Here is a 21,016-nt window from a genome sequence, read left to right on the forward strand (position 1 = left end):
TACAGGACTGGAGTATGGAGAGACTATTATTCTCTCTCAATGCAGTTTTCAGTGTGGCCACTAGATGGTAGTAACGCCCTTCTGATGAGCCGCTGCTGAACTCCCAGAATCCCTCACGAAGGCGCGGAATCTGAATATTTACATGATGGAACAGAAATTTCATGAGCTCTTCGACGCGTATTTCTATTTTTAATATACGTACCTTGTTCTGTTCTTATACATGAAGCGCAGGATGTCGTTCTGGAAACAAACATGAAGGAACATATTAGTCTGTCGGGTATGAGAAATATGAGATAGTGAATGCCAACTTTATATGTCTTTGTCACAGTTGTGTCTGAGTGAAACTGATCAGACTGAAAGAGTCTGATAGACTGATTGAGGATGAGTACTTCAGATATGAGTGGACACAGTCCTGCTTCCAGCACTCCTGCAGACTCCAGAGAGAAACTCCAGGATCTGCTGAACGCCGTGAGGGAACTCCATGACACTTCACTGCAAGGTACAGACGAAACCTTTCTCTGTCTGTCTGTACAATTAAAAACTACACATAAGAAAAAGTCATGCTTTAGTAAATCATAATTATGATTTAATTATGTCGTTATTATGACTTAATTATGTCGTTATTATGATAATGACATTAATTTCAAAATGTTATCTCATGTTATCTTCAACTTTTTATCATAATTGTGATTTATGAATTATTATTTTGACTTTTAAGATTTACCAAAGCATGATTTATTTTTCTTATGTGGCAGAAATGGGCTTCCATTTAAAAAAAAAACAAAACTGTAAATTCAGGAACTGTTACATTTCTATTTGCCATGTTACAATTTCATTCATCTATTAAAGGATTAGTTCATTTTAGAATTAAAATTTCCTGATAATTTACTCACCCCCATGTCATCCAAGATGTTTATGACTTTGTCTCTTAAGTCGAAAAGAAATTAAGAGTAAAACAAGGAAAACATTGCAGGATTTAACTGGGGTTCAACGGGTTGAAGGACAAATGTCAGTTTCAGTGCAACTTCAAAGGGCTCTACATGATCCCAGCTGAGGAATAAGGGTCTTATCTAGCGAAATGATCTGCCATTTTCTAAAAAAAAAAATAATAATAATAATATACTTTTTAACCACAAATGCTCGTCTTGCACTAGCTCTGCAATGCGCCACACATTACGTAATCATGTTGGACGTAGGCGAAAGTACCGATCCAGTGTCTACAAAGCGAACGTGCAAAGACTAAGTCAAACGGCCTTTACAAAAAAAAAGGTAAAACAACGATTTTGGACGATTATTTCATCAGTTGGAGGAGAAAACGAGTTTTTCCATCCTACTTCCGCCTACGTCACGCGTGACCTTTCCAACGTGATTATGTAACGCGTGGCGCATCGCAGAGCTAGTGCAAGACGAGCATTTGTGGTTAAAAAGTATATAAATTTTTTTTTATTTTATTTGGGAAAATGATGATCGTTTCGCTAGATAAGACCCATATTCCTCCCTTGGAATCGTGTAGAGCTCTTTGAAGCTGCACTGAAACTGACATTTGGACCTTCAACCCGTTGGTAGCTGTTGAAGTCCACTATATGGAGAAAAATCCTGGAATGTTTTCCTCAAAAACCATAATTTCTTTTCGACTGAAGAAAGAAAGACATAAACATCTTGGATGACATGGGGTGAGTAAATTATCAGGAAATTTTAATTCTGAAGTGAACTAAACCTTTAATACATTAGATTCGAGAAGTAACTACAAATACTAGTTCATAATGTACATAGAAGGGCCCTGTGAAATCAGTTTATTTAATAAGTTATTAAAAGTTTAACTATATGAGATGCTTTTGCATGTGCACTGACAACATATTTTCTCATTTTCAGAATTACAGGCAAAAATAACCAAACTGAAGAAAGAGCGCTGTCTGTAAGTCTACGGCTTATACTGTATAATAACATATCGTATGCTCAAAGCTGCATGAAGATTTTTATAAATCAGTTCGATTTAATGACTTATAAGTAGAATGATCATTAAAACTTTGAAGGACTTTTAGAGACTTTCTTCTGGTTTAATAATTCTGCATATAATAAATGTCAAATATGATCTCTAACTGTAATAATACGTCTTCCCTCTCAGAGATGCTCAGAGACTGAGTGAATTTCACAGCAAGAACCAGCAGTTACGAGAGCAGCAGAAGATCCTGCAGGAGAAGATCAGACAGTTAGAGGACAGGTGCTCTGAAAATGACATTTTATAACTCTTTAGCAACATATGATGTTTTTTTATCTTATCCTAATTTTGTTCTGATAGTTGAAGTTTTCTTTGTCTCTGTGTTTAGGGTGTGTTCTGGACCATGTGATCGTTGTGCTGTGACGGAGAAGCAGATTAAAACAACAAACACTGAGTTTAAAGATACTAATCAGAAAAATCTGTCTGTCATATCTGAGCTTGGTGAGTTTTTTTGTTTTCTGTTGTATTATTATTGTGTATCATCATATTGTGACTCATCTGTGATGTTATGTCCATCAGTCTATTAGTATCAACCCTATAATGTGTGTGTTGTTGAGTTTAGAGGCAGAGAGGAAGACTCTGAAAGATGAAAACAGGAGACTGAGTCTTGAGCTAGAGCGACTTAGAAAGTCTGGGTGAGTCAAATGAAACCTGACATGAATATTGATAAGGTGCGTCACATGAGCGTCTGATGTCTTTATGTGTGTGTGTTTAGTTCTCCGCAGAATGTGTCTTCCGAGGCCGAGGAGGGAATGATCCCAGACTCTCCTCGTCGTCCGCTTTCTTTACCGGTTGCCAGCAAGATGAAACGACGGAAAGAACAGATCCACGTCCGCTACGCCGAGACACCATTGTCACTCTCTCGTGAGAAATTTAAAATGAGATAAAGACTCAGTTGCACTGTCCAAATGACAATGACATTATGCATGACATCCACTAATTAGATATTTTACATACATTTATTTACATACATTCAGGGTGTGTTGGGTGATCACCTTTGACCTTCATCCAAAATTCCCATAATTCTTTTTCTTCTTTCTGATTTAATAATTCATTCATCAGAGAGTATTTATTTATTTATTTATTTATACTTTATTTAGTTACTAGTTTTTAAATATATATAAATAAAATGGTATTAATTTAGCTATTTAACAGCTATTTTAATAACAATTATATATATTATAGTTGTTGGTTTTTAATTATAGTATATAAATAATTATGTGTATATATATATATACATACATACATCTATTTTTTTTATTTAGTTATTAATTTTTAAATATATATAAATAGCTATATTAGTTTAGTTAATAAAGACCTATTTTAATATTAATTGTATTATTGTTTATATATATATATATATATGTATATATATATATATGCGTACACACACATACATACAGCTATAATTTTTATTTATTTAGTTATGAATTTAACTAAATTTTTATATTATAATAAATAGCTATATATTAATTTAGATAATTAACAGCTATTTTTAAAAACAAATATATATATATATATATATATATATATATATATATATATATATATATGTCAAACCAAAAATTATTCAGACATTTTTGATATATTTTTACTAGTGGATGCAGGACACTGTAGTTCATTTATGTAAGTGAGGATAGCAAAATAAAGTAAACTGTGACATATTACCCAAAAATTCTTCATACAGTGGACTACCAGTAAAATTGATAAAAATTTGGAACCAAAAATTATTCAGACACTTTGTTTTGCTTAAGTGTTGTCTGACATAATTAAGATGAATGAAATGTTTAAGGTGTCTGAATAAGTTTTGGTTTGACTGTATATATATATATATATATATATATATATATATATAAATTATTTTTTATTTTTATTTTTTAATACAGAACCCAGGCGAGGAGATCCATCTGTGCCCTTCGGCTGTAATGGCAGTAGTGTGCTTGTTGCTGAGACATGTGAAATGGATGTGACTTGTATTACAGGTATTATGAGCTGATCTTCATCTGTCATTCATATTAGTACATTTTTTATGCGTAATCACCAAGATTTCAGTCAGGTGTGAGTTTGAAGGTATTTTGGAAGCAACATGTTTTTAGATGAGGTTCTTAGTAAGCATACATTCAATGTGCTATTTATTTCAGAGCCTAATAACAAGAGACATTTCAGGATTGTGGTTCCCGAGACCTGCCGTATAGACGCCCATCCAGAGCAGGTTCTGCTTTACCTTATTTTAACTATAGTTTGATTATACATCTTAGTTTCAGTTGTGCATTTTGAAGATGATCTAGAAAATGCTTAATTATGTACAGAAAACCTCTATATATCCACACTGGCAGCGTTCAGGAGTGTGTGTTCACTTATCCAATGTGTTTTTCCTCCAGTTTGATGAGAATGATGAGGATGATGGTCTTCACACTTCACCACACACTGAACGAGGCCAACAACCTGAGTCACATGACTGCACAAACATGTAACGACACACTCTTAAATCCAAACAAACTACCATTTGAACTCTCAATAATGACCAGTGAGAGAGAAACGTTGTCTGGAACTGAAATACTTTATTATAATAGCTGTTGTTGCTTTTTTATATATTTGTTCCAGCATCGCTGCAGTCCAGAATGACGATTCTCCGTCCATTTTGCATTGCCGTCCAATGGTTTCTCGAGAGCAACAGCAGCCGCCTGCAGACGACATTCCACGCACACCTTCAAACAACGGCACACACGTGCCAGTTAACGGAAAGAGAAAACAGAAAAGAGAAGAGAAGACTTCTGATTCCAGCCTGGATGATCCTGATGAGACGGAAATCAAGGGGATGATATTTGCTTCCACTCCGGCTAATGGTCATAAAGAGAGCAAGAATCAGGAAACAACGGTTAGACACAAGCACGCAGAAGCGATACAGACACACCACCTGATTTACAGTTTTACATAAAAGTATAAGTTTTCTAATTTTATGTAACTATTTTATTTTTGTAGGATTCCAAAAGGAGGAAATGTTTGGACCAACACACACCTGGCAAAAGTTCTCTTCAGAACCAAAACACACCTTTTCCATACGGTAATACAGATCCATTATGAACAGTTTGCCAGAACAGTTAACTGATAATCTTGAGTAGTTTAGGGTGAATCATTGTGCTGATGTTTTTTGGTCTTTATTTGATGACAGATCAGAGCTGGAGTGTGGATCCAGGAGCTGATCTGGCTCAGTATGATACAGAGAGCTCTCCTCAACCAGAGGTACTGATATACACTGAAAATGAATTCTGAAACATTTTTATTTTGAACCACCATATTTACATTACTAAATTAATATGTTGTAATATAATCAGCAAGGATGCATTAAAGGATTAGTTCACTTCAGAATTAAAATTTCCTGATAATTTACTCACCCCCATGTCATCCAAGATGTTTATGTCTTTCTTTCTTCAGTCGAAAAGAAATGATTGTTTTTGAGGAAAACATTCCAGGATTTTTCTCCATATAGTGGACTTCACTGGGGACCAACGGGTTGAAGGTCCAAATGTCAGTTTCAGTGAAGCTTCAAAGGACTCTACACGATCCCAGACAAGGAATAAGGGTCTTATCTAGTTAAATGATCGGTCATTTTCAAAAAAAAAAAAAATAATTTATATACTTTTTAACCACAAATGCTTGTCTTGCTCTTGCTCTGTGATGCACCACGCATTACGTTATCACGTTGGAAAGGTCACTCGTGATCACACAAATCTAATTTTTTCCTCCAACTTCAAAATCGTCCAACATCGTTGTTTTACCTTTACAACATGATTACGTAATGCGTGGCGCATCGCAGAGCTAGAGCAAGACGAGCATTTGTGGTTAAAAAGTGTATAATTTTTTTTTTTTTTTTAGAAAATGACCGATCGTTTTGCTAGATAAGACCCTTATTCCTCATCTGGGATCATGTAGAGCCCTTTGAAGCTGCATTGAAACTGACATTTGGACCTTCAACCCGTTGAACCCCAGTGAAGTCCACTATGTGGAGAAAAATCCTGGAATGTTTTCCTCAAAAACTTTATTTCTTTTCGACTGAAGAAAGAAAGACAAACATCTTGGATGACATGGGGGTGAGTAAATTATGAGGAAATTTTAATTCTGAAGTGAACTAATCCTTTAACACCCATTCACTATGTTTATATAACATGTTTGCATAAGTGACATTTTTTTTTTCCCCCAAATTGCTCTAGGCCATATTCAGAGCAGACTTAGAAACGATGGACACTGACTGCACATTTGTGAGTCACAGTCTACTGCTGAGAGGCCAGACGAGGACGGGACAATCCCAAACCACTGGTATTATATGAACGAACAGCTGATTTGATTTGTAGCTTCGGATTAATGTCTGAGCTGCCCGTAGGCAACTTCTACATGTGATTGATCAACAGGAATTGGGCAGAAGGCAAACGACAGCCTTGCTGACATCTTCGATAAGACAGGGTACGGAGAATATGAGTCCTGTCCACAGGACGAGAGCTCAGTTCCTAAACAAGACAGTATGTACGAGGAGGAGAGAGAGGAAGATGATAATGAAGAACAGCAAGTGGCAGCAGGTAGTGTTTCTTTTTTCACAGTTTTCCAGAAGCTTTGTTGTATTTGTCCTTCATCTTTTAAACCTTTTTAACAAACATATTGCAATTGTTCAGAGGAATTCCGACGGCCTGCAGACCTGAAGCGAGTGACGTCTGATGGTGATACATCTAGCAGGTGAGTAATATATGATGCTTTTATTGGTAATAAATGTTTTTGTTGAGCTGCTTAGGAAAGATTTATATTGTAAAAATGAATATACAGATAAATTTGAGTTTGAAACTGCAATTTTAGTATCATTGAGATATTATTATAGCTTTTTTATATATATTTTTTGACCTATTAACTAAAAAAAATTCATCCTTTAAAGACATTGTACATGTTTTGCTTTCTATTCCAGGAATAAGTCTTTTGCTTGTGTAGAAGTTGTGCGTAAGAAAGACGAAAGGAGAAAACTAAAAGGCCACTATTGTAAAGAGTGTGAAATTGTGAGTCAGTTTATACAGTATATGACCAACTATATGTCTCCCCTTTCTAAATAATCATAGCATCAATAATTACAAATGTTGTATTTAAGACCATTCTGTTGTTTCAGTATTATGCGCACCTTCCAGAGGAAGAGAAGCAGAAAAAACTGTCTTCCTGTTCACGGCATCGCTACCGCTACATTCCACCTTCTACTCCGGAGAACTTCTGGGAAGTGGGCTTCCCGTCGACACAGACCTGTGTGGAAAGAGGTTCTGCATTATGTCATTTTGACAAATAGAAAGAAATGGATCTTGCACTATTAAGAAATATATAACACTAAAAAAGCTTTGCTACATTTGTAAAAATGTAGATTTGTAAAATTAATTTTTTCAGTTTATGTTGGTCATTGAAGCATTTAGGTAACATTCGCTGCTTTGCTCTCAACAGGATACATCAAAGAGGACGACCAGCCGGACATGCGGATACGCAGGAGACGACCATACCTCGCCATGTTCTCACCGAAAGTCAAGTCTCAAAAACAGCAGCACTGAGTCAATCCGTTATGACTTCAGACGGGATTCAAAAACCTCACTGGAATATGAATGTTGACTGAAAATGAATCTCTTCTCTCTGCTCATGTCCTGAATCACAGCTGCTTATTTTAATTTATTTTACATATATTTGTGTTAAACTGTGTATTCAATGTCCTCACATTTTACTAAATGATTTTGATTAATAAACAAACCTTATTTTGTCTAGAGGATTTTTAGAACTAAGTAAGTAGTTTACATTTTGTATGCTTGACTTTGACTGTATTTTGTAATAAAAAAAAAATCTTTAAATGGTACTGTAATAAAATCATAATAAATCTTTTTTAAGTGCATTTGTTTACAGTGTATCTAAACATGATTGTTACAGTAATGAAATTAGCTTTTAACAGTGATGAAGAAAATTAATTATTTTACTGACAACAATGGTCATAAATCACCTTTCTGCTGTTTATACATTTGCGCAATTTTTCTATTCAGCCTATACAATATTCTTAATGGTGTATATTTTTAAGGCTTATGTAATTCAATTAATGTTTAATTTAAATGATATTTTTGCTTAAGGGGTGGTTGATCATGATTTCACTTTTTTAACTTTAGTTAGTGTGTAATGTTGCTGTTTGAGCATAAACAACATCTGCAAAGTTACGACGCTCAAAGTTCAATGCAAAGGGAGATATTTTCTTTTTAAAGAATTCTCTGTTTAAGGACTACAACAAATGGCTGGTAGAGACTACAACGAGCTTCTACCTGGGTAGGTGACATCACTAACCCTAAAATTGAAATAAACCCCGCCCCCGAGAACACGCAACAAAGGGGGTGAGGCCATGTTGGGCTGCTTTAGAGAAGAGGAAGAGTTGTAGTAGAGTGTTGTCATGCCGTCATTTTACGCCGTGTTGCTTCACAAACGAGGGTCAATTCAATGTTAAAGCTCCGCCCTCTTCTGGAAAGCGAGCAGCAGCTCATTTGCATTTAAAGGGACACAAAAATGGTGTGTTTTTGCTCACACCCAAATAAGGGCAAATTTGACAAGCTATAATAAATGATCTGTGCGGTATTTTGAGCTGAAACTTCACAGACACATTCTGGGGACACCAGAGACTTATATTACATCTTGTAAAAGGGCCATTATAGGTCCCCTTTAATTTTGAGCATCATTTCTTGTACTGTGTTGGCTCGCCACTTGATTCCCAATGAAAAAGTGGCTCCTGAAGCAAAGCCATTTGAAAACCACTGACTTATACTATTTATGTGTCATTATGAAGAAAGCCATGCGTGGCTCTTGAAGTGTGCTTGAGTTCAGGAGAGGACAGCTGCAGGGAGCAGCGTTTTCAGTCAGGGTTTCTTTTCTTACGGTGACCTGCTGAGATGGATCGCAGACAGAGGCAGGCGGCTCTCTCTTTCCTGAACACCATCTCTCTGGATGGAAAGCCAGTGGAGGCGAATGGGGATCTTGGTAAAGCTGAAAATGGAGCCAGAGTCATGCTTTCAGCATCTGCTCCAATCATAAGATCACAGACGGATTCAGGAGAACAACACTCCAGTAAAGAGGAGTGTGAAGACCAGACGGGGAGCACAGTGAGAACATCTCTTCTGGACAATGAATCCAAAGTGAACATCTCCAAAGAGCTTCAGAGGTCTAGTTTTTTTTTTTTTTTTTTCCTTTCAAAACCTCTCCTGGAATATTCAGCACTATTGAAATACTTTTGAGACATTTTAAATGACCGATTGTGTGAGCACTGCAATGTAAACTATTATTCACTGTGTTCTCTTACAGTAAGACTTGCATAAGTGACGTATGTCCCAGGAGCAGCAGACGGATTCACTTCATCAAAAACATGAGACAACATGACACTCGCAATGGAAGGTTAGTTTTTTTCCCCAAATTATTGACAAATATCTGAACTAAAAATATGGTAACACTTGACAATAAGGTCAGAGGTCTGTCAGGGTTTATTATTCTGCAGTATTTATTTAGTGCGATCTGCTTCATTGGACTGAAATCAACAGCAGGATCAAGTGGCACTTCTGGGGAGAACAGCACATGTTTATGACAGCGTTTCCACACAAACTCTAGACAAAAAGTAGATTAATATTAAATAATTCTTTCAAACCACAGATTAAAAAGTGTTCAATTCAAAGGTGGATGGAAGGAAGAAAGATAAAGGTGAAAGATTTGAATGCTAATAAAAGAGAAAACACATTTTACTCTCAGAGGTCATTCTTAAATGATAATAAATTGTGTCTTATGTTCCTGTCTGAATAGGATAGTTTTGATCAGTGCTAGAAGAGCTTTATACGGGATGTTTTCTGCCCTGCCCTATCGAGACTTCAGTCAGATCAAGTGAGTCCTGCTTCTTTTTACATCAGAAGGTCCAGATTTGATAGTCTCAAACACAGCTGTTTTCTACAGCGATCAAAGGTTAGACTGCGGACATCAGAAGAGCTTCAGTGGAGCGACTAAAGACGCAGTGATTGGTCTGGACGGTGTTGAACCTGGAGTCAAGGGTAAGGTGAGGTTCACTCCACAAACCACTGCTGCTTTACAGAACTGCTTAAAATGACTTATTTCATCTATTCCAGTTTATAACTAATATTTTTTCCCAAACCCTCAGACAGTGTCGTACACAAAACTTCTGTCTCACACGAATGCCTTGAGTGACAGCAGTGGCGGCCCTGACGTCTTCACACGGCATTCTGGGTCACAATGTGTTTTGAGTCCAGCATGTAGTGTCCTCTCTCAGACTGGCACAAAGAGAGGTCAGTGAGGAAGATATGTCAAGATTAATGATCATTTTTTTTGTTTATTTATTCATTCTTTTATTTATTTATTTACTTTAAATTTACCAATTTGATTTAATTATTTCATTTTGAGTGACAATTGCAAAAGCCGTTCATAAATGATAAATTAATATTATAGTATTAGTAAAAAAATTATAAATTAATATTATTTATGTATTTAAATTTAATAACTTAAATTATTTTATTTTTGAGCAATAATTGCAAAATCAGTTCATAAATTATAAATTAATATTATTAGTATTAGTAAAAAGTATAAATTAATATTATCTGTTTATGTATTTGAATTTAAAACTTATTTTGAGTGATAATTAAGCAGTTCATAAATTATAAATTAGTGTTAGTACAAATATTATAAATATTTTTTGCTTGTTTATATGTTTAAATGTAATAACTTCATTTAATTATTTTATTTTGAGTGACAATTGCAAAAGCAGTTCATAAATTAATATTAGTATCAATAAAAAATATTATAAATTCATAGTATTTATGTATTTAAATTAATAATTTAATTTAATTATTTTATTTTGAGTGACAATTGCAAAAGCAGTTAAAAAATTATAAATTAATATTATTAGTATTAGTAAAACAATATTTGTTTGTTTTTGTTTATTAATTAAATTTAATAACTTAATTATTTTGAGTGATAATTGTAAAATCAGCTCATCATGAATTATAAACTATTAGTAGTAGTAGTACAAAAGTATTATAAATTAATATTATTAATTTATAAGTAAAAATATTTGCACATCCATTTAGAATGAAAATATTTTTTTTTCTGTCCTATTTTTCTCTTTTTTAATTTCCAGAATTCCCCCTATATTTTTTATAAAACAGGATTCAAAGGGAGAAACATTGATGATTATGACCCAAATCTTCTGGATGACCCTCAGTGGCCGTGTGGGAAACACAAACGAGTGATTGTCTTTCCATCTTATATGGTGAGAGCAAAATCAGCCGACACATATGAAGCTGGTCAAACAAGAACATTTTTGTTCTTAGTGTTATTATTGTAACATTATATGACAGTTTCATATCAGCCTTGATAAATATAATGCTTCTTATTGAAGAAAAAAGGCATCATTGTAATAAAAAAGTTCTAAAAATCATGAAATCAAAAACTCTTTTTCTGTACAATGAATTAAGCGCAGCATTTGAAACTGTTCAAATTGTTAAGTATTTCCTTGCTCTGTGTTGATTTTTTCAGACTTCGGTCATTGAATATGTGAAGCCCTCCGACCTGAAGAAAGACATGAACGAAACATTCAGCGAAAAGTTTCCTCATGTTCAACTGACCCTCAGCAAAATCAGAAGGTACCGGCTTCCAGTTACACAACTTAAAAATATTCATATCTAACTGCATCACGTATTATTTTCCTGTACTCTGACAATCCTCAGTCTGAAAAGAGAGATCCGTAAGTTGGCCCAGGAGGACTGTGGGTATGAAGAACCGACAATTGCTATGGCTCATGTCTACTTTGAAAAACTCGCCCTGCACGGTAAACTGGACAAGCAGAATCGCAAACTTTGCGCTGGAGCTTGTATCCTACTCGCTGCCAAAATAAGCAATGACCTCAAGAAGCCAGAGGTCAAGCACCTTATAGATGTAAGTAAAGCACTATGATATTAATATGTGCTCCATGATTTTCTAATAAGGTCTTTTCACACTTTAAATATTTAACCCTGGGTCATTCTAAACCCGACTAATCTGAGTGGGTTATCTTGCTTCACGTTTCACTTTGCTCATAATTTACCCAGGGTTAACAATTATTCCTGAGTATTCATAAGCTGACATTTCACACTGTACATTAGTGGCATCCTTATTTGCATGTTTGAGGCGTCACTGTCACTGATTGGACGAACACAGTACGCGGTATGTTTACAACATTCCAATCAACCAATCAGATTTGAGGGATAGGTTTACAGTTAATGTCAAGTTTAGGCTTACAACCACGGTTGGGTGCTTCTAGAACAGTGTTATTTACCTGTCATTTCCCTCTGATTTTATGGGCAGGGGTAGGTTTAGGGGTAGGGATAGGGTTAGGACTATGTTTTTGGACAGGAATGTTGTTCCAGGATCAACAAAAGCAGTGCTAACCCTGTTCTGGAGCAGGGTTTCAAACCTCTGGGTAAAAAGCGGTGCTAGTGTAACACAGGCCAGCTAGTAAGAGCTGTGAGAGTAAACCTCACTGCAGAGCCAATAGGTGGAGATGATGTCCAGCTAGTAAGGGGTGGAGCTTGAAGGTCCAGCCACACCCTAAACCTACCCATAACTCCATAAACCTACTCAAACTCTATCCATGACGTCCAGAGAGGGGGAACTGCACTAGGTCAAACTCCACCCATGATGTCCAGAGAGGGGGAGCTGGACTACTTGGACTAGGTCAAACTCCACCCATAACGACTAGGTCAAACTCCACCCATGATGTCCAGAGAGAAGCTGGACTAGCTGGACTAGGTCAAACTCCACCCATGATGTCCAGAGAGGGGGAGCTGGACTAGTTGGACTAGGTCAAACTCCACCCATAACGACTAGGTCAAACTCCACCCATGATGTCCAGAGAGGAGAAGCTGGACTAGCTGGACTAGGTCAAACTCCACCCATAACGACTAGGTCAAACTCCACCCATGATGTCCAGAGACGGGAAGCTGGACTAGGTCAAACTCCATCCATGACGTCCAGACAGGGGAAGCTGGAATAGCTGGACTAGGTCAAACTTCACCCATAACGACTAGGTCAAACCATGACGTTCAGAGAGGGGAAGCTGGACTAGGTCAATCTCCACCCATGATGCCCAGAGAGGGGGACCTAAACTAGGTCAAACTCCATCCATGACGTTCAGACAGGGGGAACTGGACTAGGTCAAACTCCACCCATGACGTCCAGAGAGGGGAAGCTGGTCTAGGTCAAACTTCAACCATGACGTTCAGAGAGGGGAAGCTGGACTAGGTCAAACTCCATCCATGACGTTCAGACAGGGGGAACTGGACTAGGTCAAACTCCATCCATGACGTTCAGAGAGGGAAAGCTGGACTAGGTCAAACTCCAAACATGACATTCAGAGAGGGGAAGCTGGACTAGGTCAAACTCCAACCATGACGTTCAGAGAGGGGAAGGTGGACTAGGTCAAACTCCATCCATGACGTTCAGACAGGGGGAACTGGACTAGGTCAAACTCCAACCATGACGTTCAGAGAGGGGAAGCTGGACTAGGTCAAACTCCATCCATGACGTTCAGACAGGGGGAACTGGACTAGGTCAAACTCCAACCATGACGTTCAGAGAGGGGAAGCTGGACTAGGTCAAACTCCATCCATGACGTTCAGAGAGGGGAAGCTGGACTAGGTCAAACTCCATCCATGACGTTCAGAGAGGGGAAGCTGGACTAGGTCAAACTCCAACCATGACGTTCAGAGAGGGGAAGGTGGACTAGGTCAAACTCCATCCATGACGTTCAGACAGGGGGAACTGGACTAGGTCAAACTCCAACCATGACGTTCAGAGAGGGGAAGCTGGACTAGGTCAAACTCCATCCATGACGTTCAGACAGTGGAAGCTGGACTAGGTCAAACTCCATCCATGACGTTCAGAGAGGGGAAGCTGGACTAGGTCAAACTCCATCCATGACGTTCAGAGAGGGGGAACTGGACTAGGTCAAACTCCAACCATGATGTTCAGACAGTGGAAGCTGGACTAGGTCAAACTCCACCCATGACATTCAGAGAGGGGAAGCTGGACTAGGTCAAACTCCATCCATGACGTTCAGAGAGGGGGAACTGGACTAGGTCAAACTCCAACCATGACGTTCAGACAGTGGAAGCTGGACTAGGTCAAACTCCATCCATGACGTTCAGACAGGGGGAACTGGACTAGGTCAAACTCCAACCATGACGTTCAGAGAGGGGAAGCTGGACTAGGTCAAACTCCATCCATGACGTTCAGAGAGGGGAAGGTGGACTAGGTCAAACTCCATCCATGACGTTCAGACAGGGGGAACTGGACTAGGTCAAACTCCAACCATGACGTTCAGAGAGGGGAAGCTGGACTAGGTCAAACTCCATCCATGACGTTCAGACAGTGGAAGCTGGACTAGGTCAAACTCCAACCATGACGTTCAGAGAGGGGAAGCTGGACTAGGTCAAACTCCATCCATGACGTTCAGAGAGGGGGAACTGGACTAGGTCAAACTCCAACCATGATGTTCAGACAGTGGAAGCTGGACTAGGTCAAACTCCACCCATGACGTTCAGAGAGGGGAAGCTGGACTAGGTCAAACTCCATCCATGACGTTCAGAGAGGGGGAACTGGACTAGGTCAAACTCCAACCATGACGTTCAGACAGTGGAAGCTGGACTAGGTCAAACTCCATCCATGACGTTCAGACAGGGGGAACTGGACTAGGTCAAACTCCAACCATGACTTTCAGAGAGGGGAAGCTGGACTAGGTCAAACTCCATCCATGACGTTCAGACAGGGGGAACTGGACTAGGTCAAACTCCATCCATGACGTTCAGAGAGGGGGAGCTGGACTAGGTCAAACTCCATCCATGATGTTCAGAGAGGGGAAGCTGGACTAGGTCAAACTCCATCCATGACGTTCAGACAGTGGAAGCTGGACTAGGTCAAACTCCAACCATGACGTTCAGAGAGGGGAAGCTGGACTAGGTCAAACTCCATCCATGACGTTCAGAGAGGGGGAGCTGGACTAGGTCAAACTCCATCCATGATGTTCAGAGAGGGGAAGCTGGACTAGGCCAAACTCCATCCATGACGTTCAGACAGTGGAAGCTGGACTAGGTCAAACTCCAACCATGACGTTCAGAGAGGGGAAGCTGGACTAGGTCAAACTCCATCCATGACGTTCAGACAGGGGGAACTGGACTAGGTCAAACTCCATCCATGACGTTCAGAGAGGGGAAGCTGGATAGGTCAAACTCCATCCATGATGTTCAGAGAGGGGAAGCTGGACTAGGTCAAACTCCATCCATGACGTTCAGAGAGGGGAAGCTGGACTAGGTCAAATTCCATCCATGACGTTCAGAGAGGGGAAGCTGGACTAGGTCAAACTCCACCCATGACGCCCAGAGAGGGGGAGCTGGACGTCATTTGGCTCTGTAGTGAGCACCACTTTGTCTTTAGCATCCTTGTTAGCATGCCTGCCTCCCATGCGGAGGGGTTACATTAACTCTGCTTCTAAATTACAAGTGTGAAACGTACCTTTACCCAGGGTTAAAAGCGGGGTTTAGAACAACGATAACCCGGGGTTAAGCGCAGTGTGAAAAAACCTTTGCAAGAGACTCAATTATTCCTCACTGTCAATTTCCGTTAGAGACTGGAGGAGAGACTGCGTTTGAATCGCAGGGAACTTTTATCACTGGAGTTTCCCGTGCTGGTGGCGCTCGAGTTTAAACTGCATTTGCCACAGCATGAGATCTTACCGCACTACAGACGCCTGCTGCAGACCACCTGAACCCAGACCAGATCCTCAAAACCTACATTATTTGCTCTGTATTTAACTTACAGATCAAGTGTAATTACAAATATTTGAAATCAAATTCTGTTACATCATTTAATTGTATTTTTCATCAGAAAACATCTTTGAAAAATGGTCAATGGAATTCTTTTATTTACTTTTGCAAAAAAGTGATTTAAAATACTAAGAAAACAGAATTATTTCATAATAAAATACATGGTCAATTTCAATGAGAGAAGCTTTAGAAATACAAAATTACAGTATACAAAGTGTCTCTGAAATACAGTAAATGCAATAATAAATCACAGTACTTTTTGCAGGACTAATTTTTTACCACATCTTTATGTAACAAAAATATTTTTAAAAACCACATTAGAGCTACAGAGGGCTCATGCACTGATGTTTTCCCATTTCATCTTAATTCATTCTCATAAAGCATACTGATCTAAGGTGGGACAGTATTCAGGATGTGATCCAGGACTCTTAAAAGTAAACACTGCAGGACAATGATGTGGAAAGGTTGAACACTAACAGGAAGTACAAACACTGCTTCTGAAATAGAACATCTTGAAAAATTGTACAAAACTTCTGGTGCAAAAACAGAACAGAGTCTGAATTAGACTACAATTAACTGCCCACATTAAAATGTAGGAAATTACAGTAAATGGTAAACAACTATATATATAATTTTTTTCCCCAAATATTTGGTTTAAAGTGTCTCAGACTGGAAATAAGGGGGTGAAAAGAGAAGTAAATAGAAAAATACAGAAAAACAAAAGGAGTAAAAAAAGAGTTTTGGGCGTTTCAAGGCTTATATTGGAATAATCTCATTGCGGCAACTGGCTTTGGTCAATTTATAAAGCCTTGAAGTGACTGATTTGGAGAATCTTCAAAGGCACTGGCCATTTTCTTCAACAAACTTAATGAAATTTGTCAGAATACAGGAACAAGGCCTCTCCGGTGTAGTTCAGGAAGACGCTAATGAGTAAAACAAAAACAATATACTGTCACACTATAAGTCAATAGACTTTTGCCTAACATAAAGCTGTTATGAACTCACCAGCACAGTGTCACCGGACTGAGCTCAGTGTTGAATGTGGAAAGGGAAAGACCTGAGGCCAGTACCTGCATCCAATCAAAAAACATTGTTTCAAATTTTTTTGCAAGTGCTGCAATGCATGTGGTGTGAAACCGGCCTCTAACAGTCCTGATTGGACACACTAATTAAATGGAGACACTAAACAAAGAATAACTGTGGTTCAAAATATAATTTTCAGAGGTCTGTCTGTCTCACCTTGGCCAGGAAGCAGCAGACTCCACAGTGCTCCTGAGGCAGACTGTTCTTCAGTTTTACGGTTGCCAACATCAGACAAAAGCTGAATATAGCGCTATGAAATGAAATTGATTTCTAATGAACATAAGATTTGCAAACACAATCAATTTCTTATAACAAAATGACAATGCTTTTTGCAGTTGAAATCCTTATTGCAAAAAATCCAATAAGTCATGCCAGCTTTTAATGCATTAGTATGTACAACAATCCCCACTGAGTGTTTGTCTTACCTGCCCAAGCAGCCAGTATGGAACCTGTATGAGGTCAAGAGAGGGAAATCTAAGGCACCAGACAGGTCACCTGAAAGACAGGACACCATGAATTACACATAGATCATGGCAGAAAATTATAGAGCTGTAGACAAAAATAATACGCTAGCATAAAATGCATTATTACCTGTTGAGTGTGCAAGTGAGGCAAGTAACAATGCACTGAAAAAAAAAAATGTGTAAAATTAACTGGAAGTCGCTGTTTGGATTTAAACAGGCAAATACTGCAGTGATTATTAGCATGTTATATGTTTGGGAACAGTTCTTCTAACTCTAATTGATGGAGTGTGTAGCTTTTCATTTCTTAAAGGGATAGTTCACTCAAAAATGAAAATTCTGTCAAATTGTTATATAAGATATTTTATAATACATTTATATACTGTGTATGCATTCAAAATACACATGTGTCAAAATCTGACAGTGAATATATAAAGATTGACATTAATGTTCATATTTATCCATTTACCTGGTCACATAGTTGATGAATTGCTCTTCAAGATCACTGTAATATTACACATTGAAAATGACACTTATTATGAGATATTTAATAGATAACATAATATTTCTATTATGTTACCAGGCATTTACTTACAGTATAAGCAATAACAACATACATTCACATTTTAAATGTTTGGGGTCAATAAGGTTTCTTTTAAGAAATTAATACTTTTATTGATCAAAAGTTACAGTAAAGAATTTCAAAAGATTTCAATTTAAAATTAGTCCTGAAAATAAATAAATAAATCTATCATGGTTATATATTGTGGTTTGCACAAACAGATGAAGCAGCACAATTTTTATAATTTATAATTTTATAATTTGATAATAATGAGAAAAGTTTCTTGAGCAGCAAATCATCATATTAGAATGATTTCTGAAGGATCATGTGACACTGAAGACTGGAGTAATGATGCTGAAAATCCAGCTTTGATCACAGGAATAAATGACATTTTACAATATATTCATATACAAAACAAGTTATTTTAAATAGTAATAAATTTACTGTATTTTTGATCAAATAAATGCAGCCTTGGTAAGCATAAGTGACTTCTTTCATAAACATTTTTAAAAAATCTTACTGACCACAAACTTTTGAATGGTGGTGTACATAAAAACAGTAAACCACCTCAGATGGCTTGTCTTTGTATTTTTCTGGAATACTTTATATGCACCTAAAATAGAAAAGAGACAAGATCAAAAAACACACAGGAAAAATGCACAATTTCATATGTCCAGAATTTCTCTATAAGTTTAAGTTTGTTACTCATATAATTCTGGCTCCCACAACAAATAAAAACACACTCACCAACACAGAACAGATGGATGGACGCCCATATGTAGCCACTGGGACCAAACTGAGAGGTGAGACGTATGGGACCATAAAGGGAACATATGAAATGGAGATTTTTACTGTTACAGGGAACATTGAGAACTCACAGAACATCAACATTATGTATGCGAGAGTGAACATACCAGAGGATTGTACAGAATAAGGCTGGCGGAAGATCCCAGCAGCATACACACACTATAAAAATATCATTTCATTAAAAACATCTATAGTTTAGTCTTTGTTTTTTTATACAATATTTGTTTAAGAGATTTAAAAGCATAAACAAGCTCTTTTCAAGTCATTTTAGACTATTTGGTTGAAAGAAACATACCTTAATAATTTCATCCATGAAGATTTCTGAATAATGCAAATACAAATAATATTAGAATGGTAACAATGATGTGATATCTTAAATACTATGAGAATACTATTAAAAACAAGCCGAATTAAGACTTCTAATCCTACTAAATAAATTCTGATGAAAAAGCATGCAAAAATGTTTATTTTTTATACCAACTGCATGAATTAACTAAGCAGGATTCAGACGTACCTCTCTGTGCATTACTGTTACCATGAGAAAAACAAAGACTTCAGAGACATTTTGTAACACGAAGAAAAAAGGAATGGGCTAAAAAAAAAAAAAAAAAAAGAGGAAAGAAAAACATATTTTAACATAAGCGAATAAAAAGGTTGCACATTCAGTCTCAGTCTTTCTACTTTTCATAACATATTTTGAGTACTTACCAAAAGCGACAGTGCTTTGGACCCCGCATAAATGTTTCCAATAAATAAAAAGGATCCAGGAAGCTGTGAAAATGCTGCAGATCTAGATAACAAACGCAAATATTAATAAACATATCATAATAATCTAGGGATGCACCGATATGAACATTTTGGCCGATACAGATAACCGATAATTCTTTATTTTTAAAAGCTGATAACTATGAAAGCCTGTTTCCGCCACTAAATAAAAAATAAAAACAGTTTGCGACTTTTTATCTCAGAATTCTGACTTTTTTTCTTGCAATTGTGAGTTTATATCTCAGAATTGTGACTTTATATCATGCAATTGCGAGTTTATATCTTGCAATTCTGACTTTATGGCCCGGTTTCACAGACAGGGCTTAGTCTAAGCCAGAATTAAATTAGGATATTTAAGTATCTTTTATAAACATACACCAGAAAAAAACATTACTGGTGTACATCTTGAGACAAAACAATGGCACTGATTTATTTTAAGGTATGTCAGTTCGAGTTTCTTTCAGTTAAAACAGCTCAAACATGCATTTTAGTATAGGACTAGCTTAAGCCTTGTCTGTGAAACTGGGGGAATAACTTGCAATTGTGAGATAAAAAGTCGCAATTACGGTTTTTATTTTTTTTATTTAGTGGCGGAAACTTCTATAAAAACTTTTATTTAGTGCCCGATACCGATATGGTGGCCGATGTTTCGTGCATCCCTATAATAATCTGTGTATAAATATATAAATGCACAAATAATAATTCATGTATTATATAAGTAAGTGCATAATTTAGTTACCTGGAGAATCCATTGATTTCCACCAAACCAACTTTCCATGTAACCAGTAGCAGTAGAGCCCCAGTAGAGGTCTGCCACCTGGACAGAGTTAATGATAAAGATAAATAAAAGATAAATATTGAAATATCATGTAAATGAGGAACTGAATTTTGATTATAGCCTAGGAATAATGTCACGAATATAAATACGTACCCCTGAAAAATGGTTGGAAATGTAAACTTTAAGATAGACAGGACATACTGTAAAGCAAAGAACAATTGTACATTGTTGTGAATTATAGTACCTGTCAGCTTTACTATAATTGCATTCAGAAGATGCAACCCAAAACAACAAGACAAACACACACTGGTTCTGTCCAAAGTATAATAAAGTCAATTTACCTTATTTGTGAAATAAGATGTTATGAACAGTGTGCAGAATATTAGAACAAGTATCACTCGAGCAACATTCATTGGATTGGATGCATTAGTAACTTTGGTTTCATGCACAGCTTCTCTCACACTCTTTTTCTTCACTGTTGTTCTGACAGCTCATCTGCACTTCCTCTCTTCTGCTGGCCACGCCCACTTTGACACGCAGCACATTTTTCACCAATAAAAGTCTGAATGAAATCTGCGCTAAATGAGGAAAGCATTTTTGAGAAGTATCTTAATGAATTGAGAGAAAAAAAATATTAACGGGAAAGGCATAGCATATTATTATTAT

The 21,016-nt window shown here is 37.1% G+C and overlaps 3 protein-coding genes across 4 annotated transcripts; 2 read left to right on the plus strand and 1 right to left on the minus strand.

The window, feature by feature from the left end:
- Positions 1–99: 99 nt before the first annotated feature.
- On the plus strand, positions 100–7,901 carry rbbp8 (retinoblastoma binding protein 8). Its single transcript, XM_051882461.1, has 18 exons — positions 100–499; positions 1,873–1,915; positions 2,126–2,221; positions 2,328–2,440; positions 2,562–2,634; positions 2,715–2,863; positions 3,886–3,981; positions 4,141–4,211; positions 4,381–4,469; positions 4,604–4,877; positions 4,982–5,063; positions 5,172–5,242; positions 6,211–6,316; positions 6,409–6,573; positions 6,667–6,727; positions 6,951–7,038; positions 7,146–7,287; positions 7,466–7,901. Exons 1-18 carry the CDS (start codon positions 382–384, stop codon positions 7,567–7,569), a joined length of 1,941 nt encoding a protein of 646 aa, XP_051738421.1. The 5' UTR covers positions 100–381; the 3' UTR covers positions 7,570–7,901.
- A 997-nt stretch (positions 7,902–8,898) lies between these two features.
- On the plus strand, positions 8,899–16,631 carry LOC127506211 (CDK5 and ABL1 enzyme substrate 1-like). Of its 2 annotated transcripts, XM_051882469.1 has the most exons (9): positions 8,899–9,203; positions 9,344–9,433; positions 9,833–9,910; positions 9,980–10,079; positions 10,182–10,326; positions 11,203–11,306; positions 11,573–11,679; positions 11,764–11,971; positions 15,696–16,631. In XM_051882469.1, the coding sequence occupies exons 1-9, from the start codon at positions 8,935–8,937 to the stop codon at positions 15,834–15,836; spliced, it is 1,242 nt and encodes a 413-aa protein (XP_051738429.1). In that variant the 5' UTR covers positions 8,899–8,934; the 3' UTR covers positions 15,837–16,631. The 2 variants fall into 2 exon arrangements, with proteins under 2 accessions (XP_051738429.1, XP_051738430.1); XM_051882470.1 differs by having other exon boundaries at positions 8,899–9,433.
- LOC127506214 (transmembrane protein 241) lies at positions 15,976–20,883 on the minus strand. Its single transcript, XM_051882480.1, has 15 exons — positions 20,692–20,883; positions 20,504–20,550; positions 20,312–20,389; positions 19,516–19,597; positions 19,322–19,399; positions 19,103–19,128; positions 18,915–18,966; positions 18,748–18,796; positions 18,568–18,613; positions 17,908–17,943; positions 17,569–17,603; positions 17,403–17,472; positions 17,134–17,227; positions 16,900–16,964; positions 15,976–16,817 (listed from the first exon to the last, which is right to left on the minus strand). The coding sequence occupies exons 1-15, from the start codon at positions 20,761–20,763 to the stop codon at positions 16,760–16,762; spliced, it is 888 nt and encodes a 295-aa protein (XP_051738440.1). The 5' UTR covers positions 20,764–20,883; the 3' UTR covers positions 15,976–16,759.
- Positions 20,884–21,016: the final 133 nt, after the last annotated feature.

This window comes from Ctenopharyngodon idella, chromosome 23 (assembly GCF_019924925.1).
Source record: "Ctenopharyngodon idella isolate HZGC_01 chromosome 23, HZGC01, whole genome shotgun sequence".
NCBI lineage: Eukaryota > Metazoa > Chordata > Actinopteri > Cypriniformes > Xenocyprididae > Ctenopharyngodon > Ctenopharyngodon idella.